This window comes from Muntiacus reevesi, chromosome 18 (assembly GCF_963930625.1).
Source record: "Muntiacus reevesi chromosome 18, mMunRee1.1, whole genome shotgun sequence".
Taxonomy (NCBI): domain Eukaryota; kingdom Metazoa; phylum Chordata; class Mammalia; order Artiodactyla; family Cervidae; genus Muntiacus; species Muntiacus reevesi.
Genome location: NC_089266.1, coordinates 10,716,630 through 10,735,612, shown reverse-complemented (window position 1 = coordinate 10,735,612; position 18,983 = coordinate 10,716,630). Strand labels below are relative to the sequence as shown.

The following is an 18,983-nucleotide window of genomic DNA, read 5'->3' as shown; positions in this document are numbered from 1 at the left end:
CTTTTTGGACACCCCTGCAAGGACATTTCCACAAACACATGGAAACATTCCCCAAAGTCTCTTCCCCAGAGAGGATTCTTTAGCAAGTTTATTGAAACAGATATGACAAGTATAACAAAATTTACATCTGCCTGTGCTAGACCAGTATATTTCTGTACAAACAACAAGATAGTGTTAGTTAATGACAATTAACACTTTGAAAGCATAACATACAACAACATATCTTCTTCACCCCCCCCCCCAAAAAAAACACCTTCATAACAGCGGGGAAAAAATTCTCCCCTGCCCCCCAAAGGAGGTGTTCATTGGTTGGCCAGCTCCATCCCAATTCTGAGGTATCAAAGGAGTTCCAAGTGCAAACTGAAGTGATGAACAAGCAACTCCCCCACTCCCACATCCATTAAACACACACTCTAGGAAACAGATGTCCTCGTGGAGTGCCTTTGCATAGAATTATTAGATAAACATAGGTTACTGTATACAAGTGGATATGGTACCAGATCCTAGGTCCCTGTGCTCCCCTTCCTCAACCACAGTGAAGAGAAACCACAATCATGAAAATGGAGCACAGATTGTTCTACAGCTCCCTCCAGTGGTGCTGAAGGGCCTATGTTGTCCTTGGCAAGCGTTTTCTACTTTTGTAGCTCTCACCATTCTGTGGCCTCATTTCAAGTTGACTGAGACATCATCTTATTCAGGATGTGTATGAAAGACATTTACCTCTGACTTGTAAACAACTGTTGTCTCAGGGCTAACAGGTGCCGAGCTACCCAGGAACAGGAATTAGTCCAGAGGTCAGAAGCACCAAGTAGATTTTGAAAAAAACGACACAGCACTTCGAGTGAGAACAGCAGCACAAGACTGGGGTGCGCTGACTATTCTCTCTCCTTTATCAGAAACTTGACTGGTGTATATTCTGAGTCTGTTTCTGTGCCTTGACTGAGACCCAAAGAAAGGACCAGTAGTCATACACTTGGGGACATCAAGACCACGCTAAAAACTCACGTTTATTTAGCAGAATCCTACAGAAGCAAAAACTTCCCCCAGAAATGCCAGAATGCCAGAACCATGCCTTTGATCCAACTTTACACTGATCAACTTTCACATAGAATTTACTAGAATACTAGAACTGGCAGGAAATCTGGCCTTCACTCCAGTCCCTTCATTTTGTAGATGTGGAAACTAAGTCACCAACAGTGTCCTTGACTCTTGGCCCAGCGCTCTTCACAATGAAAGCTTTGGGGCTCTGACCCTTGAAATTTGGCAGTGAATCATTTGTGGGCATGGGTGAGGGCTGGCTAGTTTGGCATCAAGGCACTCGCAGAATGGCCTGACTTGTATTTGTATCTTCTTGGAGACCTAGAAGTACTTGTACAATTCTCTGAATTTAAAGGAATGGAAGAATGAAGAAAGCCAGCTTCTCTTTTGTGACTGCAGAATCAACTAGAAAAGAAGGCAAAAATTAATAACTTTATTTTCCGGTCCCTCTCAGCAGGTAGTGGTCTGAGGAAGAAGGGGCTGGTGCGCTGGGTACGCGCATGGTAAGACACAGGACACCTGGGGCACAGGTTGTATGTGTGCAGCTGAGAAGCTATTTTTCGGTCTCTCCCAGAGGACGGTGCTTTATTCCAGTTCCATATAATCTTCAGTTCTCACCTCCCAATGAATGGTATTCAGAATATGAGGAGAGAGTTTCTGAATGTTCCTGAAACAGTTTGGCTCTCAAGAAGCTGTCAGCCAGCACAGCACATCTTGGTCTCAAATTTAGTGCTGTGCCCACAGCTTTCCTTCTAAGCACCCACCCGTGAGGGAAGAGCCTTCTCTGCCCAAGTCCCCTGTAGAGACGGGAAACAATTCTATCTCATCTGTCGATTCCCTTTCAGTTCAGCAGCCATTTTCCACACAGCGACACAATTGGAAAGCAGTATCTCTTCTGGGAACTGAGATTCCATTTCAGGAGGAATTTCACTGTCTTTAGTCTCCATGTAGCTCACCAGTGTATCTCTCAGGCTGAAAAACCAAGGAACAATAGACAGCATTAAATAGTCATGTGACATAAGGAGTCATGTGATCACTGGTCAGTTTTTTTCAGGTCATCACAGGACTAAAGTGCTCATTAAGGCCATTAATACTGAGAGTCAGTTTAAAGACAACTAACTGCTGGCTCAGTGGTTAAGAATCTGCCTACAATGCAGGAGACCTGGGTTCAATCCCTGGGTTGGGAAGATCCCCTAGAGAAGGGAATGGCAACCCACTCCAGTATTCTTGCCTGGAGAATTCCATTGACAGAGGAGTCTAGTGGGACACAGTCCATGCGGTCGCAAAGAGTTGGACACGACTGAGCCCGTGCAGCTGATCCGCTGAGTTACTGACCTGGCACTAGAATCCTGGCCTCAGGGTTCTAGTGCATCCCTGCTGCTCCCCACCCTGGGCTGCACATACTCTACAGGACGGAGCTCCCCTTGATAAGGGCCCAGCCAGATGGTTTTAAGAGCTCTAGGAATACATCTGCTATACTAAAAACAAAGCCTCACCATTCAAACAAAGCTTCTAGTCCAGTTCATGGTTTGTTTAACAAGCATCATAAATTCTCTAGGAAGATATTCTTTCCCTACACTAAAAAGTCCAGGATAGCAAAGATTTCTTAAATAAGTTCAAAGAATACAAATGTAAATAGGCATATGCTACATAGCATAATGGAGGAAAATGGCAATTATGAAGCCCTATGTCAATGAGGAAAACTGGAGTTTATCTATTTAGAAAAACAATAAAGTGAAAATCCCTTCTTCAGACCACACATTAAAGCTCAAGGAAAAAACATGGGAGAATATTTTATAACCTTGGGACAGGACCCTTAGAGGTATATCTTCCTAGAGTCCTCATAGGAAAATTCTCTCAGATTTGGCTTCACAAAATTAAAGACTGAGATAGAGCCTTCGTAACATACCAGATAAAATATGAAGAAAAATACACATAGTCCAAAAGAAAACTAATCAAGAGGCAGTTTGGAGGAAGATACACAAATGGCTGATAAATATTTTCAGCCTTACCAGTAAATGGGAAAATATAAGCAAAAATGAGATACTATTTTGGGGCCATTAGATTGTTAAAAATACGAAAGATGGATAATATCCAGTGTTGGGTATTCTTTATACATTGGTGTAGCTTTTTCTATCAAAGTTAAAATACACATCTCTCTGACATAGGGAGACCACTACTCATAATGCGAACATTGGACTTTTGCAGTTGATAATGGTTAATAGGACTTTCCCGATGGCTTGAGGTAAACAATCTGCCCGCAATGCAGGAGATGCGGGTTCAGGAAGTGGGAAATGACAACCCACTCCAATAATCTTGCCTGGAGAATCCCATGCACAGAGAAGCCTGGCAGGCTACCATTCATATGGTTGCCAAAGAGTTGGACACGACTTAGTGACTAAACAACAATGGTAAATCAGCAGGAAACCAAATTCTGCAGTAAGACAACAATTTCCATGACTATGGAAGATCTTGGGAGACGTGGCAGAATGTTGTATGTGTGGCTTGTTTGGCAGCCTTGCAAGCCCCTACCTCCACTCAGGGTTGAAACTCTCTGCAGTCTTGGGGTTCTTTAGCTTTAAGATCATCATTTCATGAAGCTCCAGGAGGAAAGCATCCAGGCCAATCTGATTTAGGAAGGTGTTGAGCAGCTTAGCATTTTCAGGGCTGAGATCAGCTTTGTACCTTGGGATGATTTCCCCAAATGGCTCCTGGAATGAAATAAGAACAAATGATACATGGAAGCCTGGAAAGGGAATGTGCGGCTCCCTGGGTCCAGGCGGACAGGAAGAGGCCAGACTCACTTTTCCCAGGCGAAGTAGCTGTTCAGACTTGTGGGCAGAGAGGAACTGCCAGAGGGCGATGGTATGTTTTAACTGGCATCTGTTTAAGGCCTGAAAGAGAACAGAACTCTTGAATATGAGGCTCTGCTTTCATTTGGCACGGCACTGATTCCACCTCCTTCACTACGGAGGCCACCTCTGCTTCGTGCACTAATTTCCTGCCTCGACTCTGAAAGGTCTCTGAAAGCCTTCTCCCACCGCAGCATCTCAGGGTCCACTAGCAGCACGCAGTCTGCACGCACACCTCAGCAGACTTGTGCTTCCAAACTGTACATTCCGAGTACATCTCTGCATCTCCTGTCACTGTGTTCTGTTTACAATGTAGACTGGCTGGGAATGAGGTATTTTCACCTCCCCTCCTGTTCAGGGGCTGCCTAGATTGGTACTCCCTGGGGCGTGGTATCCCAGTAGGAAGTGGGGAGACGATAGAGGGGACAATGCTGATTTCCTTTGGAAGAGGCCAGACACGAGACCTACCTTAGAAACCAGTGAGGTTGGATCGCCCATCTTCAGCATGTCTTGGATATACACATTTAAGTGCATGTGTGGATCCCCGCCAGCTGTGCTCAGAAACCCCAGCGTGACTTCTATGGCAGACAGAGCTTCACAGGCGTCACTGTAGGACTGCAGTTGTCCTCTGATGGCAGTGATGGCCGCATTGGGGAGGGGACTCTAGGAAGTCAAACGCAGGACAGGGTCCACAGCTGGGGCGTGCTGTGCACCACCACCCTGTAAGTCTTATCTTCATCACTGCCAAGGCCACAGAATGGGACAGGCTCTGTGACAGCAGGAGTCTGCACTTGTGCTTCTTGAGTGTCAGCAATATTCAGGTTTGTTACAGAGAGAGATGAACTCACTGAATGCTCAAATCAACTTTGTGAGGATATGCATATGGACACACACATACACAGATACACAGCCCCCACAAACTCACACAACACACATAAATCAGAAAAGCAGGAATAAGTAAGTTCTCTGGACCTTTTGCCTCAGCATACACAGTCATGACAGCACTACTAAAAAACTACAAGCACAAGATTTTAACCTGTTAATACTCAACGAGAAAACTGCTGCTGGGACTTCCCTGGTGGTCTGGTGGTTAAGAATCCTCCTTGCAATGCAGGGGATGTGGGTTCTATCCCTGGTTAGGGAACTAAGATCCCACATGCCACGGAGCAACTAAGCCTGCCTACTGCAACTACTGGCTGCGTGACAGGATCTCGTGTGCCACAACCAGTGAGTGTGCGCACCACGGTGGGAGTTACCTTGTGATACGGTAATGGTCCCGCATGCTGCAACTAAGACCCGAGGCAGCCAAAATAAATAAATACTTTAAAAAGATTTATGAAAAATAAAAAAAAAAAAAACTTCTGCTGATCCTGTGTGCCCTCTAGAAATATCGCGATGCTCAGAACAAAGGGAGGCCCGGAAACTCTTTGGTACACATGGCAAATGCCCTGAGTGAGGGCGGGAGAGTCCTAACAAGGATGGAAACACTCTGGTAAGACAGAGGCACATGCAAATAAGGTTGATCATCACCTGTTGCATTTTGTTCTTGATGTCCATGAAGAGATGCTCATAGTTCCAGTCACGTCTGTATACCAGAGTGGGTATTCCCTAAAGTGAGAAAGAAAAACACTGGAATGGAATTCATCGTGGAGGTTTCCATCAGATGACAATATATGCCTGAGTTGAGACTCGGTTGTAGTCCCAGGGATTTCAGTGCATCACTGGCAAGGCAGGCAGCTCCTTGTTGCCTCGTGATGTGTGTTTACCCCATAATCTATGGAAACAGCGACACAATGAGGAACCCAGCCTGCTCCCCAGGACCAAGCAGATACTGTCACATAGTATTCTGTGGCCCTCAGACCACCAGTGGGAGCAGGCCATGAGGACATTGTGCTGACACAGTGAGCACAGACCGTGAACCAGGGGGCACGCAGCTGACAGAGCAGAATGAATTAAGGCTTGAGCTCAAACAGTTCACCGCCTAACTGCAGGCAGGGAGGAAGCATAAACAGAATGAAGTGCCACACCTTTGGACCTGGAAGCAACAAGCACAGCGCAGGTAAAGAACGGAACTGCAGGCTGCTTTCAGGGAAGGGAGAATGATCCAGCCTGTGCAGTCATGGGATTCAGTGCAGGGAAGTGGATGGAGAGATGCAGATCTGGATGTCAGAAATGTGGGCTAAGGAGCCTGAAGGCGGGAACTGGTTGGGAGCTACTGCAGCAGTGGAGCTTAAGGACAGATGCTTTGAACTAGAGCAGCGGGCTGGTTGGTGAAACGGAGGCGCCTGATGGTACAGATGACAGACTGTGTCTGCAGACTAAAGGAAAAGGGGGAAAACAATGAGGTTTAGTGTGGGTGGCTGGTGGTGCCATTAACTATGACAGAGAAATCTGGATAAGTCCATTGAGACCTGTAGTCACCCTTGGGGTACTGAGGAGTGGATCGAATGTATAGACAACTCTGCAGAGCCGTCAGCCCTGCATGCAGGCGTGGTCACAGATACTGGGAGTGTGGATGAAGGGTCCAGAGGATCCCTCCTCATTCTGAAACTGCTGTGATCAAAGACACACTTGAGGCACCTTTTTGAAAACAGACACACAGACCAGGGACATGTGGACCATGGACACGTGGGCCACATCAATACAGCAGGTCAGCCTTACCTTGAGGGTCAGCCTAGGCTTGCCCTGCAGGAAGCGGCTGATGATCTGGCGCTGGATCTTCTCCAGGTCAAACTCCTGCAAGGTTTCCCCGCCCTGCTCCACGTGGTACTGGCAGTTGGAGAGAATCAGTGGAATCAGGTCCCGCTCCACTTCGTAGCTGATGACGTGCAGGTCGGCAATCTCAGAGGCATCGATGGAGTAGCTGGAGACAGATAGACAGAGTTCAGGGTCCCAGTGAGATGCACATGGCCTGTCCATGCAGAGCCAGCTCCTGTCTGATGTTGCCACAGGCTGTGCAGGTGAAGGGACATGCAAATCTGTGACACTTGTGAGCGTAGCTGAAGGGGTTTCTGTTCAAGAAGGACCTGAAGCCTGGCTTGCTGTCTCTAGGTCTGGTGACCCTATTTCCCTGTTTGTTCCCCTCAGAAATGACTTCCTGCGCTGAAAGGGCATCCCCTGATGTCAGCCTGCATGCTTACCTGTTATCTTCTTTGGAGAACTTCTCCACCGCATAGACAATTTCATTGTGCAAGTTAATCAAGTAGCTGACTAAGGCGGTGGAGCAGAGGCCCCGGCCCTGGCGGCGAGGCAGGATGACTTCCAAGTCAGTGTCCAGATCAAGGTCGGAGCTGCAGTAGTCTTTAGGTAGCTTGATCTCACCTTTAAATGACAGAGGGGCAGTCACCTCCCTGCTGTTTCTTTCATAGCATCAGGACTGGGAGGCCACCACGGTGCGAAGGGGGGCAACGCAGAAACCACCTCAACAGAACAGAGCTGGGAACCAAGAGTGCTTCTGTCTCCCACCTCTCTTTTATGTGCTGACAAGTTTCAAATAGTCTCAGTTCCTTTTTGATACTGAATTTATAGACTCAAGAGGACTGAGGGGTTGCTCTTTCTGAAATGTCATGCACTCATCTCAGACACCCTCACCAAGAGTCCACAGATCCAGCATTAGAGACACATAGCCTGGTGCTATACACACACGGAACAGGCAGAGTCAGGCTGGAGAAAACAGGCCTTCAGAGAGGTGCTCCTGTAATGTTTAGTATAAAGGGGATTTGACTTACCATTGGTCTCCAGCGATCGCCTCAGCTTGTTCCATGTTGACAGAAAGACAGTGATTCTACTGCGGGCTAACTTCTTCAGTCCATCTAGCAAACAAAACACTTTTTAAGAACTCCAAGATAACACCTAGTCCCATCTAGGTCAAACCAACAGAATTACTTGCTCTTTGACCCCCCACCTTCATATCATCACCAACACACTCTAAATGCTGTTTAAACTAAAGTTGAGTTTGAGGAACCAGAGAGAGAGAGGGAGATTCTGGACTGCTACAGCAAAGCCTCTAATGTGTCCCAGGCATTCACAGCACCCACTGCTTCATGCTACAAACTTAGGGAACAGAACACACATTAGCCCTGACCTGGAGCCCCCGAGTTGGACCAATTCTTTGTACCACAACAGGGGTAGTCCTGATGCTCTGTGAGAGCAGAGCCTTACCTGAATCGTGACTGCTAATGAAACTTTGGATGGATCTGTATTCAGCTTCTGAAACATTCTGGAATCGTTTCACTAGATTCCTTTGCAGGGCCAAAATCTCGGGCAAGAATTTCACCAGTCTCAGCTCTGCCTCCTAGAGAAGGGAAGACCGTCAGGAACACTTTTCTTTTTTTCAGGAACACTTTTTAATACACCTAGATAATGTTCCTGGGAATCAGACTTTGGGGCTGGCTCAGGCCATGTATTTGTAGTTTAATATGGTCAATGTGCCATTTTACATAACACACAGTACTTGAGAATGGTGAAAGGCAAGTACCTCTCACTTCCTTCAGCAAGTACTTAGCGACTGCTTACAATGTGTTGGCCAGTGTTCTGCACTCTAAGGGTAGAGAAGCAAAACCTGTAGGGCTGACACAGCAAATGTGTTTGCCAGAAGCTGATGAAAGAAAACAGCCTCTTGGGCCCATGAGATGGGCTGGGTGTGGAGAGGCACTGCTGAGAGCAAGAGGACTAAGCATTTAGGCAATGAGCTTAGTGATGTTCCAGTGTCTTTCTGAAGACCTAGGACCTTAGCTTCTTCAGTGTAATGGACCTGAGCACACCAGTGACAGATCACAGTGTTATCACGATGGCCTTCCCACTGGGAATCCATTTTCATTAACTGACCCACCAAAATTTCTGCATCATCTTACTTCTTCCTAGATTGCAAATACTGGTACATGGAGGAAATGATTAGAAAATGTGTTTTAGAAAATAAAAATTCAAATAGATTAAAGTTAGGAAGAGTGTGTAATTCTGGCTCTGAAAGATATGATACACACGTTACTGCTGTGTTCCCCTCCAATCCTACCAACAGCCTCACTCTGAATGGTTTAGGAACAGGGAAGACTTTTTGTTTGATTTCAGTTATGCATTCCCAACCGAACTTTTTTCATTCAACAGACACTCACTGGTGACTAACTACTGCAGGCAGTGGGGGGATGAAGGTGAACAGATAAATGAAAGATTTTATTCTGTTCTTTCTTGCTGAGTATTGGGAGAAACCCTTCTGGCCAAGTACTTTACAGATTCCTACTAATTCCAATGTGTGGATATATTTCACCTGTGACTTTATGCTTCAAATGACTTGTACAGATGGATGTGTTTGGAGATCTCTACCCCTGGGTCTTCTGCCAGAGACATTTTATTCAAAAATCAAAGTAGCTTAATTGCTGTCCCACCCTCAGGACTGATCAGACTAAATGAGAGCAGGGTCTTCAGGTCTCCAGGGGACACGTAGGTGGCGGTCACAGTGAAGCAGCCTCACCTTCTGCAGAAACTTCCAGAGGATGGGCACTGACTCTTTGCCGCTCTTCTGCTCCACGATGTGCTGGAGGTGCTCAATGGTGATCCTTTTTCTGCAGCTCCACATCTTAGAGCAGTGAACCATGCTATTCTTGGGCAGGTGGGGCAGGAAAGTCACTGGGTCACCGTACACAATTTTGGCCACAGGGTTGGAGCTGATGCGCTCATCTTGGCTGATCTGAGCGTTCACTGCCAGAAGGGTTTTATCTAGATGCTAGGTGAGGAAAGCGACATGGGATCTGAAGTGAGATGCTAGGTTTTTGTCTCCTCAAACAGAATAAGTCTCAGACATCTATATTTTATTACCGTTATTTTAAATACTTGCTGACTTATATTTCTCAATGGGCTTAGTTACTCTCAGTAACATTCTTATCTGACAGGGTTTATTTCTCTGCCTCATTTGCACATTCTGCTATAAAAAGTAGTGGAGAGAAAATGACTGCCTGCGCTTTCTGGATTCCCAGTAATTCCTCAGCTTGATATACCAGCCTGCCTCGGGAGGGGACAGGATGGGGGAGGGGGCAACAGGAGGGTGGGGTGACTAAATAGAGAACACCTAAATCTGTGACTTAGCCTAGGGTTTCCTTTTCTAAGGGACACTCCAGAACGGACAACAGACCAAGTGCTCAGCAGAGGCTGTGGAAACCCCTTCCCGCACCTTCCCAGAGAAAGTAGCCCCGTAGCTACTCATCACTTACCTCTAGTTCACGCAGAATAAGAGTCTGAACAAGCTGTTCCCAGCTGTTCCTCTTTCCCCTGGTTGACAATTCTGCATCAAAATCTAAAGACCCTACAAAGAAAAATGTGTATGTTACGCAAGAAACAAAAACCACAGCATCCTACATAAAACACTGAAGAAATGTTTATATGAAAGAATGCTCCTTTTGGGAGCAGGGGTGGATATATGTTCCTAAAGTAACCTGAGCATTTAAAAATGTTTCCTGCTGCTACCACCAAACTCATGATCTTTGTGAAGATACTTCAAACTCTAAAATCTCTAACCCATGTAATTATCACCTTAAAGCCATTCTGAACAAAACTACTGAGAGGACAATACTTTAAATCAGAAGCCCAGGGGCAAACTAACAGTGACTAGTGGTACCACAGGTCTCAACTGCTGCCACCTGGGCTTGAAGACAGAGGCAGGACCCTGCACGTGCGTTTGATGCAGAATGCCACAGAAACTGTCAGCGTGCTTCTAGAATTTGGTCACTTTGTCAGTGTGATACTTGCTGAGCTTACCTAGTGTGAAACCACTCAGAATGAGAAACTTAAAATCAGATTTTGCTAAATAGAAAATATATATGGATGCCGAGTGAGTGAAAGTCGCTCAGATTGTCCGACTCTTTCCGATACCATGGACTCTACAGTCCATGGAATTCTCCAGGCCAGACTACTGGAGTGGGCAGCCTTTCCCTTCTCCAGGGGATCTTCCCAACCCAGGGATTGAACCTAGGTCTCCTGCATTGCAGGCGGACTCTTTACCAGCTGAGCCACAGGGAAGCCCATATGGATGCTGGTTTCTGGCAAAAAAAGCTCCTGAAGTGGGAATGGATTTTCTTGTCATGTCACAGATCTTTTTATTGCCATTGTTATTTTAAATAACATTGTCATTAGAGTGGTAATTTTAAAAGATTTTTGCAGATAACTTAGAAGAAAACAAAACTATTCTTCCACCACTCGGAGACAACCCTCTCACTAACTTGTATTACAGACCTTTTCTTTCTCTGTGGACTTTAAATTTTAAACTAGAAAAAGAGCTTAATAGTTGTTAGCCTACTTTTACATGTGACAAATTGTGGATGCATATACATATTAAGTCAGTCCATGAATGCAGTATTGTTTCAGGAAAAGAAGATGCTCTCCCCCCGTCCCACAAAACAAAACAAAACAGATGTCCAACAGAAAGAGACCAAGTTCCAAGTGCTTATCAAACATTAGTCTCTTTGATGTTTCTTTAATGCACGTCGCATCTTTTGGATGCCGTATGTTCCCCATGCAGTGGCTGAACTACATCCAAGGTTGACTTTTGAAACTAAAACCTCCCAAATACACTCGCACCAGCAGGGGGTCAATGGAAAGACCAGGCAGGTGCTCCCCTCTCCGACTCTCTGGAAAGTGCACGTCTTCCTGCTTGACCCTCATCTCCTTCTGGGGTCGAGGAGTGCCCCGCTCCCTCTGCTGGCTGTGCCCCACGCCCCTGGCCCCGTGCCCAACTCCTCACTGTGGCCCTGCTCTTGGAGAAGCCTGCGCAGGACAAGGTGCACCACGCTGGCGGTCTCGTCCGCGCTCCTCCCCAGCATGTTCATTAGCTGCTCCAGGTCTCTCTGGATATGCTGCTGCAGAAACCCTTTTGGGTCCCACACCAGAGGTTTGATGATGCTCATCAAGTCCTGTGGGGGCAAGAGGACAAAATGTCAAGAAAGGTCTTGTTTGAGGAGGGGATGGCAAGTTCAGGAGAGGTCAGGAGTGGTGAAGAGCCAGTCCCGAGCCAGAGGACAGTATCTAGGAGGGATGTCAGCGAGATTCAAACAGTAGAGGCAACAGAAAACTGAGGAACAGAAATGAATGTGGTCTGAAAACGACTGCCTTCTATATTGTCAATGTGAAATAAAGAACTTTAAAAACCTAAACATTTTGCTCTCATGGTTAATTAACTTAGATAAAATCCAACATGCTATTTCTTTCTTTCCCAGAGTTACAGCAAAGACACAGATAAAATCATGGTGATTTTAGCCTCTCCATTCCCAGGTGTGAACTGGAGACACAGAGCTATTCAGTAAAAACTGACTTTACATAATCTGACAAGTAGTTCCCCTTACCACCATAGGCCACAGTGGGAAAAATTACGATGTGTGAATTTTACATTATGTTCTGTGTTAGGTAACAATGACTTACTCAAAATCCACAGGGGGTCACTAGGTCTTTTATTTTTTTCAACTATTAAAAATAATTTATTAAAATTTTTTCATGATTTATTAAAATTTAAAAGTCAAAGTGCAAATTACAAGAATGACAAACATTCAGAATAAAATGGTTTAAATAATACTAAATTTTTAATTTCAACTTTTATTTTAATTAAACCTTTTAAAATATTTTTATATAAAGTTGTAATTCTAATGTTCGATTATCCATCTAATTGTCAAAAGAATTGGTATCAGGCTTCAATATGTTTCATCTAAGACCTACATGCACAAATGTAGGTTAATAAGATTTGTTTTATATTCTATAGCATTCTTCATTTGTTACTACTGCCAATACAATTACTAATTCATGAGAACCCTGGGAACCACAAATTGGAACTTCAAAGAGGAGTAAGAAAGTTGTTTCTACTGGGAAAGGATACTTAGTTATCAGAGAAGCAATACATTCATACTCTCTGAAAGGAAAGAGTGGACAAATTCATTGACCTGTCTATCCCCTTATCCAAGTACTTCTGCATTCAGATCTTCCCCACACTCCCTAAGTAGTTTCTGCTTCTGATGTCAGTAAGGGCACAACACACAAACTTCACAGCATGCAAACACAGGAAGCAGTCCTGTGCTTCAAGGGGCAAAATCAGAGAACTCGAGCAGAACAGGGTTAGCCACAATGAAACCAAGCAGGACCCTGCAGGGCCTTCCCAGGAACTGGGTAGGGTTTTTTAGACGAAAGGATTCACTATGAAAAACTACCATAGAAACCAGTACACGATTGGGCAGTACAGTGCGCTACCTGGGGACTCTGGGTGGCTCCCAGAAGCATCGCCAAATGAGTGAGTAGCCGGATGAGAAGGAAGACCACGGGGGACAACTCTCGGTCAGATACCACGGCCACACCTCTGGGTGGTGGGCTTCCCAGCACATGGCCAGTTTGAGTTCTGTCCGTGGTGTCACTGGAAAGGACAAGAGGAGACAGGGTGAAGGCTGAAGAAGACCATTTCTTCTGCTCTGGGGGCACACTTCAGAGTCTTAGGACCTAGAGACTAGGTTCACGGTTTTGAAGAATATGATGCTGAAATTTATTTATTCTTTTAAGCCTAGACCACTTTTCTGAGGCTTTTTCTTTATAGACAGGCCCTTCTGGCTGACCAAAATTCCACAACACTGTAAAGTGTTTGTGAGACTAGCAGGGGTGGGGGGTGGGGGTGGGGGAGAGGGGCAACATAATGGTAGGGGGTTTGAGGTACAAACTATTATGTATAAAATAAGCTACAAGGATATATTGTACAACACAGGCAATATAGCCAATATTTTATAACTATAAATGGAATATAGCCTTTAAAATTGTGAATTACAATACTGCACACCTGTAATTTATATAGTATTGTACATCAACTTCAGTAAAAAAAAATAAAACAAGCCTTTCTGATAAGCAGCCTTGAGGTGACCTCTAACATTAGTTCAGCATTCACTTGACCCAGAAAACCCCACAAAATCATGCAAGTCAAGATTCACTTTAAGAACATTGGTGAACCGCCCCGACCATTGAGGGGATGCGTATCCGAAAAGCCACCAAGTATCTGAGGACGTCACTTTACAGAAGCAGTGTGTGCCATCCCCCGGCTACAGTGGGGGAGCTGGTCGGTGTGCACAGGACAAACTGGGGCTGAAGGCAGGGTTGGTGGCCCAAAATCAGTGCTGAATCTTTACTGCACGTATTGCAGAAAGTGATGCTGAACTGAAGGACTTAGATATAGATTATCTTGCTTATTGAGCACAGCCAGGTGAACAAAACTCCCAAATGCGGCACAGGACTTAACAGAGCTCAGGGTTGGATCAACCCCTCCATGAGCTCTTCCCGCCACACTGAGATGATTCTTTCTGAAAAAGAACAGACTGTTCCTAAACCAGAAGAGGGGGTTGCACAGAAGAAAAAGATATCCCAGAAGAACCTGAAGAAACAAAAACTTAAGGTATGGGAATAAATGCTGCAAAAAATAAATGCAAATAAATAATGATAGTGAAATAAAATCATTATCAAAACAAAAGTGACTGTTTGTGCTATTCCTGGGGCCATATGTCAGGATGGTGGTCTGGACCTGCTTCTTGCCCTGAATCAGTGGGAGAGCGGCAGGCAGGCAAAGGACAGAATCTGGAGTAGCTGACATTAACATGGAAATATATACACACTGGTCTCCTTCTCCCACATTAAAAACTAGGATCCAATCTCTACAAAGGATTTGGCATCACACCCAGATGGGAGGTGCAGTGTGATGGCTATGTTCAGTTGAAATGATACTGGAGATTCTAGGACATTCTAATAGTTTATGGAGATAACAGGTTAGAATATTTTAAACTGTAACAGCACCAAAAGAGCTAGACTATAAGATCAATGTAGAGAGGTCACACCTCCTATTAAGGGAGCATTTACAACCATACTTGTCTAATGAGCAACTGTGGGATTATGAGATCAGACTTTTAACTGGACTCTGAAGTATTTGATAAGATTGACTAGGTCTCCCCTATTTTTCGCAAAAGAAAAAAAAAGTAAGCTAAGAGTTTGTAAGTGACAGATTTAAACTTCCCTCTGAATTTGGTCACCTTGTTTATGTCAAGCAATTTCTACAGGGGTTGTAACCAAGGTTCAACTGGAAGATATTAATAAGTATTAAGGTATGGTCTGTTTTTGCATTAAAAGCCCATTTAGCCAGTGACAGATCAAATGCCTCACTACTGAATGGCCACAGAGACCTTGGCATTGATATCCAACATGACCCAGATCCAAATGTACTATTGTAATTGATAATATATTTAGTATTGATTTATCAGTTGGAATAGAAACAGCCGCAAAGTACATGACTCGATTATTTAGAAAGGAAATAGAAAATTACATACTTGATAACATGAAATCCCTCCTTCGGTATGTGATTAATCCCTCCAATTGGAGCATGACAGTCAATACAAAAGCTCTGTTCCATCGGCTTGCCACACTAGCAGAAATACAAATGTGCCCCCAGATCAGTTTGGACAAATCCCGAAGTATGAGCACATACTTAGCACAGCAGGTAGTAGATGCCACTAGGATTGCTTCCTTCGGTGTATGCATATGTCAGGTGGGGTTGCAAGAGCCCTGGGAGACAGGGCAGGCACTCCATGGCAACTGTGTTGTGTGTGTGTGTGTTAGTCGCTCTGTCGTGTCCATCTCTTTGAGACCCCATGGACTATACCCACCAGGCTCCTCTGTCCAGGGGACTCTCCAGGCAAGAATACTGAAGTGGGTTGCCATTTCCTTCTTCAGCCAACTATGTTGTGTGGGGGCAAATATAGACGTTTTTAAAAATAGAGGCTATTAAGTTTTATTCCCAGTCACTTTATAGATAAATATATAAAACTCAATCTTTTATTTTCACATTCATCATTGTTTTCCATTCTTTCTCCTACAAGTTTAATGCTTCATTATCTAACACCAGGAATACTACAGTAGCTTCCAAACTGATTTCCTTAAATGGCATTTCCTTAATAGCATTCCTTAATGCCATTTAGACTTTTTTATTTTTAAACAATGTCACCATATGATTTACTACTTCCAAAGGTTCATTTTTCAAAATCAGATTGTGTGCTACTATAAATACACTAATGGTCTCTAACTAACCAAACCAGTCTCAGATTCCTGGACCACAGAATTTCAGTACTGGGAGCAGTCTTAGGAAGAATCTATTTTAATCCCATTTCATGGACAATGAAGTGAGAAGCTCAGAAATATAAGGTGCGAAGCATGTCTCAGGTTTATCCTCCATGCTGCTTATTTACTGTATTAAATAACATTTGTCTGTTTCAATTCAATAGCCTGTTCTGAGCAGGTAGAGATGACACTATGAATGGCCCTGGCTAGATGCTTTGGGATTCAGAGATGAACAATACAGGCATCTTCCCCTCACAGGCTTACAAGGCGCACATCTCCTTTTCCTATCCTTTGGTGTCTAGACCCTATCTCCTTGCTGGGCAAGTAATCCAGCCTACAGTCTAGTCAACACCTTGTCATCACATAAAGACCTGAGTCACTGATTCCGTACTGCAGTGGCCAGGAAGGACTGCCAGCATGGTTCCCGCCCTGCAGTTTTGTCTTGCAGGGGACCTTGAGCAACATCTGGAGGCAGTTTTATTTGTCACACTGCGCGAGACAGGATACTACTGCCATCTGGTGAGCTGAGGCCAGGAATGCTTGTAAACCTGCAAGAATGCCCAGGCCAGCCCCACAATAAGGCCTTATGTCCACAGGGCTGAGGTCAAGAAACCCAGGCTGGAAAACCTTCATACCATTTGGACGTTTAAGTGAAAGTCACTCAGCCATGTCTGACTCTTTGCAACCCCATGGACTGCACCAGAATACTGCAGTGGGTAGCCCTTCCCTTCTCTAGGGGATGTTTCCAACCCAGGGATCAAAGCCAGGTCTCCTGCGTTGCGGGCAGATTCTTCACCAGCTGAGCCACAAGGGAAGCCCAAGAATATTGGAGAGGGTAGCCTATCCCTTCTCCAGTGGAGCTTTTCAGCCCAGGAATTGATCTGGGGTCTCCTGCATTGCAGGCGGATTCTTTACCAGCTGAGCTGAGGGAAGCCCCATAGAACAGCTGTCAAAACGAGTCTGTGTTCTCCCCAAAGGTCCAGTCTCTCTTTATCCTCCTCCCTCATGGGCCCCCTCCTCGGACCTGGAGGAGGGACACACATTCTGAACCCCCACAAACCCTATCCCAAATACCAGACTCACCTCTCCTACAGCGCACACGTGACCACTGGGACATGCTGTCGAAAGAACAGGACACACGTTGGCTGGCGAGGCTTTGCCTAATGACCCACCATTAAACGGGAAGCCTAACTCCCTGCTTTCTGGTCTATCCAAATAATGACGTGGACTGATGTCCCGAGCATGTTACCAGAAATCTTAAACTCTGCTGGTTTACTAATAGATATTTGACACATACCAGGAGCTCAAATTGTATCTGTGAAAAATAGTGTCTGCGTTTAATTTCACAAAGCAAAGAGAAACTAGATTACAGGCTCATACCAGGGGCTATTTTGGGAGGCAAAATGGATGATATTTTATACCCTCCTATTTATTCTCTTTGATTTTTTTTTTCTTTTTGCTGTGAGCAGGTTTTATAACAACTTTTAAAACTACTTTTAAAAGATTATCTACTCAAGACAATGGCAAAATTTACATCAGGTCATGGGTTATATTATTTCCTCCCTCAGTCCTATATTTCTAAAAGAACTATCTTTGGATCAAAACCTTGGTTGTATTGTGAGCTAGCCCTAGACTGAGCTTCTGATGTGGTTCCCAGTGCCCCATTCTCCCCCAAAGGGCATATTCCAGGAAACAGAAGTGCATCTGAGAGGACCCTTTCCCTGGGACTGAGAAAAAGAATGATCTGGATCATCCACAGTCAGCAGGTACCAATTCCCGAAAACTGTTCGTGTTCTGCAAAGGCACCCATGGCAGGAGGAGGCAGGCACCTTGGACCCTTCAGGCACAAACCCATGTACCCCAATTCTATACCAATGTTTCCTGTAGTTTTAGGTTGCTATTCAGAGCTCAGGAGTGGGATTCCACCACAGGCCAGCACTTACTGTACCAGTGGACTCGTTCCAGACCCTTCCAATTCCTAGCTTGAGCCAGCAAGTCTTCAGGCATCGTTGGAAGAAAGGCATTCTGAAAAGCCAAAAAAGCAGAGCTGGCTTTAGCTTAGTGAACACATCGATTCGCTGTCGCTGCTCAGCAACAGGCCTTGAGTAGGAACGTGACCTTTGTTTTCTTTCTTCTCGATCCCAAAACCTCTCTATGAAGAATACAGAACAGCCCTCTATGAAATGACAAAGGGCAAGGCAAGTTTTTCACCATGACTGTGGACTAAAGCATCAAGCGAGAAAGAGGACGATGGCAAACCTACAAGATAAACAGGTTCAGTGGTTTCTGAGGTACTGGCTGGGTCTCTAAAGTTTTCTCTGTGAATGCAAAAGAAATCATATCCCAGTCTTACCACCATGAGGTGTGGGAAGAAGGCCAAATTCTTCAGGGGTCCTAAGACTTGGCTTTGTCCACAGAGAAGGACGGTTGCAGCATGAACAGCCATTTCTATTACTGTCTCTTCCAGGTTGCTGACCCCAGGACCTGTCCTCAGCAGGGGTAGTTCATTATTCACAAGGGATATTGCAAAAGGTCTGATATCAGGAGGCAAGGTCATGCTTTTCTCAATGAATTTCTCCATAGCCTCACATTGCTGACAGGAAAGAAATTAAAATATATCAAGTAAAATATTATATGGAAAAAAATATTATATGAACAGCAGAAGAAAAAACAAAGGTTTTCTCTTATGTTAGTCATGCCTTTTGATCCCCAAAACTTATCAAATATCTCCTTAAGAGGAATTCTCTGGTGGTCCAGTGTTAGGACTGCCACTTCCACTGCTGAGGACCCGAGGGCCAATCCCTAGTTGGGGAACTGAGATCCCTCAAGACACAGGGTGCAGCCATAAATAAATAAATTAACAAATAAAGTTAGTTGCATTGAAAAACTTTTAAATCAAGGTTAGAATGGCTAAATGATTGCTGCCTGAGGGGGAATGATCCAGAGACATCTCCTCTACAAACACAGAAACCACATATCAAGCAC

General features: G+C 44.8%; 1 protein-coding gene across 4 annotated transcripts in view; it reads right to left on the bottom strand.

Moving 5' to 3' along the window:
- Nucleotides 1–987: 987 nt before the first annotated feature.
- RNF213 (ring finger protein 213) overlaps nt 988–18,983 on the bottom strand; it is a 116,990-nt gene continuing 98,994 nt past the window's right edge. For all 4 annotated transcript variants that reach the window (XM_065909811.1, XM_065909812.1, XM_065909813.1 and 1 more), the window contains 17 exons: nt 18,352–18,591; nt 17,942–18,023; nt 17,082–17,116; nt 15,212–15,306; nt 13,110–13,269; nt 11,620–11,788; nt 10,094–10,185; nt 9,358–9,609; nt 8,052–8,184; nt 7,619–7,702; nt 7,031–7,211; nt 6,552–6,753; nt 5,421–5,498; nt 4,359–4,553; nt 3,843–3,932; nt 3,571–3,749; nt 988–2,010 (listed from right to left, as the gene is read on the bottom strand). In XM_065909811.1, the coding sequence (XP_065765883.1) occupies nt 1,857–2,010; nt 3,571–3,749; nt 3,843–3,932; nt 4,359–4,553; nt 5,421–5,498; nt 6,552–6,753; nt 7,031–7,211; nt 7,619–7,702; nt 8,052–8,184; nt 9,358–9,609; nt 10,094–10,185; nt 11,620–11,788; nt 13,110–13,269; nt 15,212–15,306; nt 17,082–17,116; nt 17,942–18,023; nt 18,352–18,591 (2,421 nt within the window). In that variant the 3' untranslated portion in view covers nt 988–1,856. The remainder of the gene's footprint in view (nt 2,011–3,570; nt 3,750–3,842; nt 3,933–4,358; nt 4,554–5,420; nt 5,499–6,551; nt 6,754–7,030; nt 7,212–7,618; nt 7,703–8,051; nt 8,185–9,357; nt 9,610–10,093; nt 10,186–11,619; nt 11,789–13,109; nt 13,270–15,211; nt 15,307–17,081; nt 17,117–17,941; nt 18,024–18,351; nt 18,592–18,983) is intronic.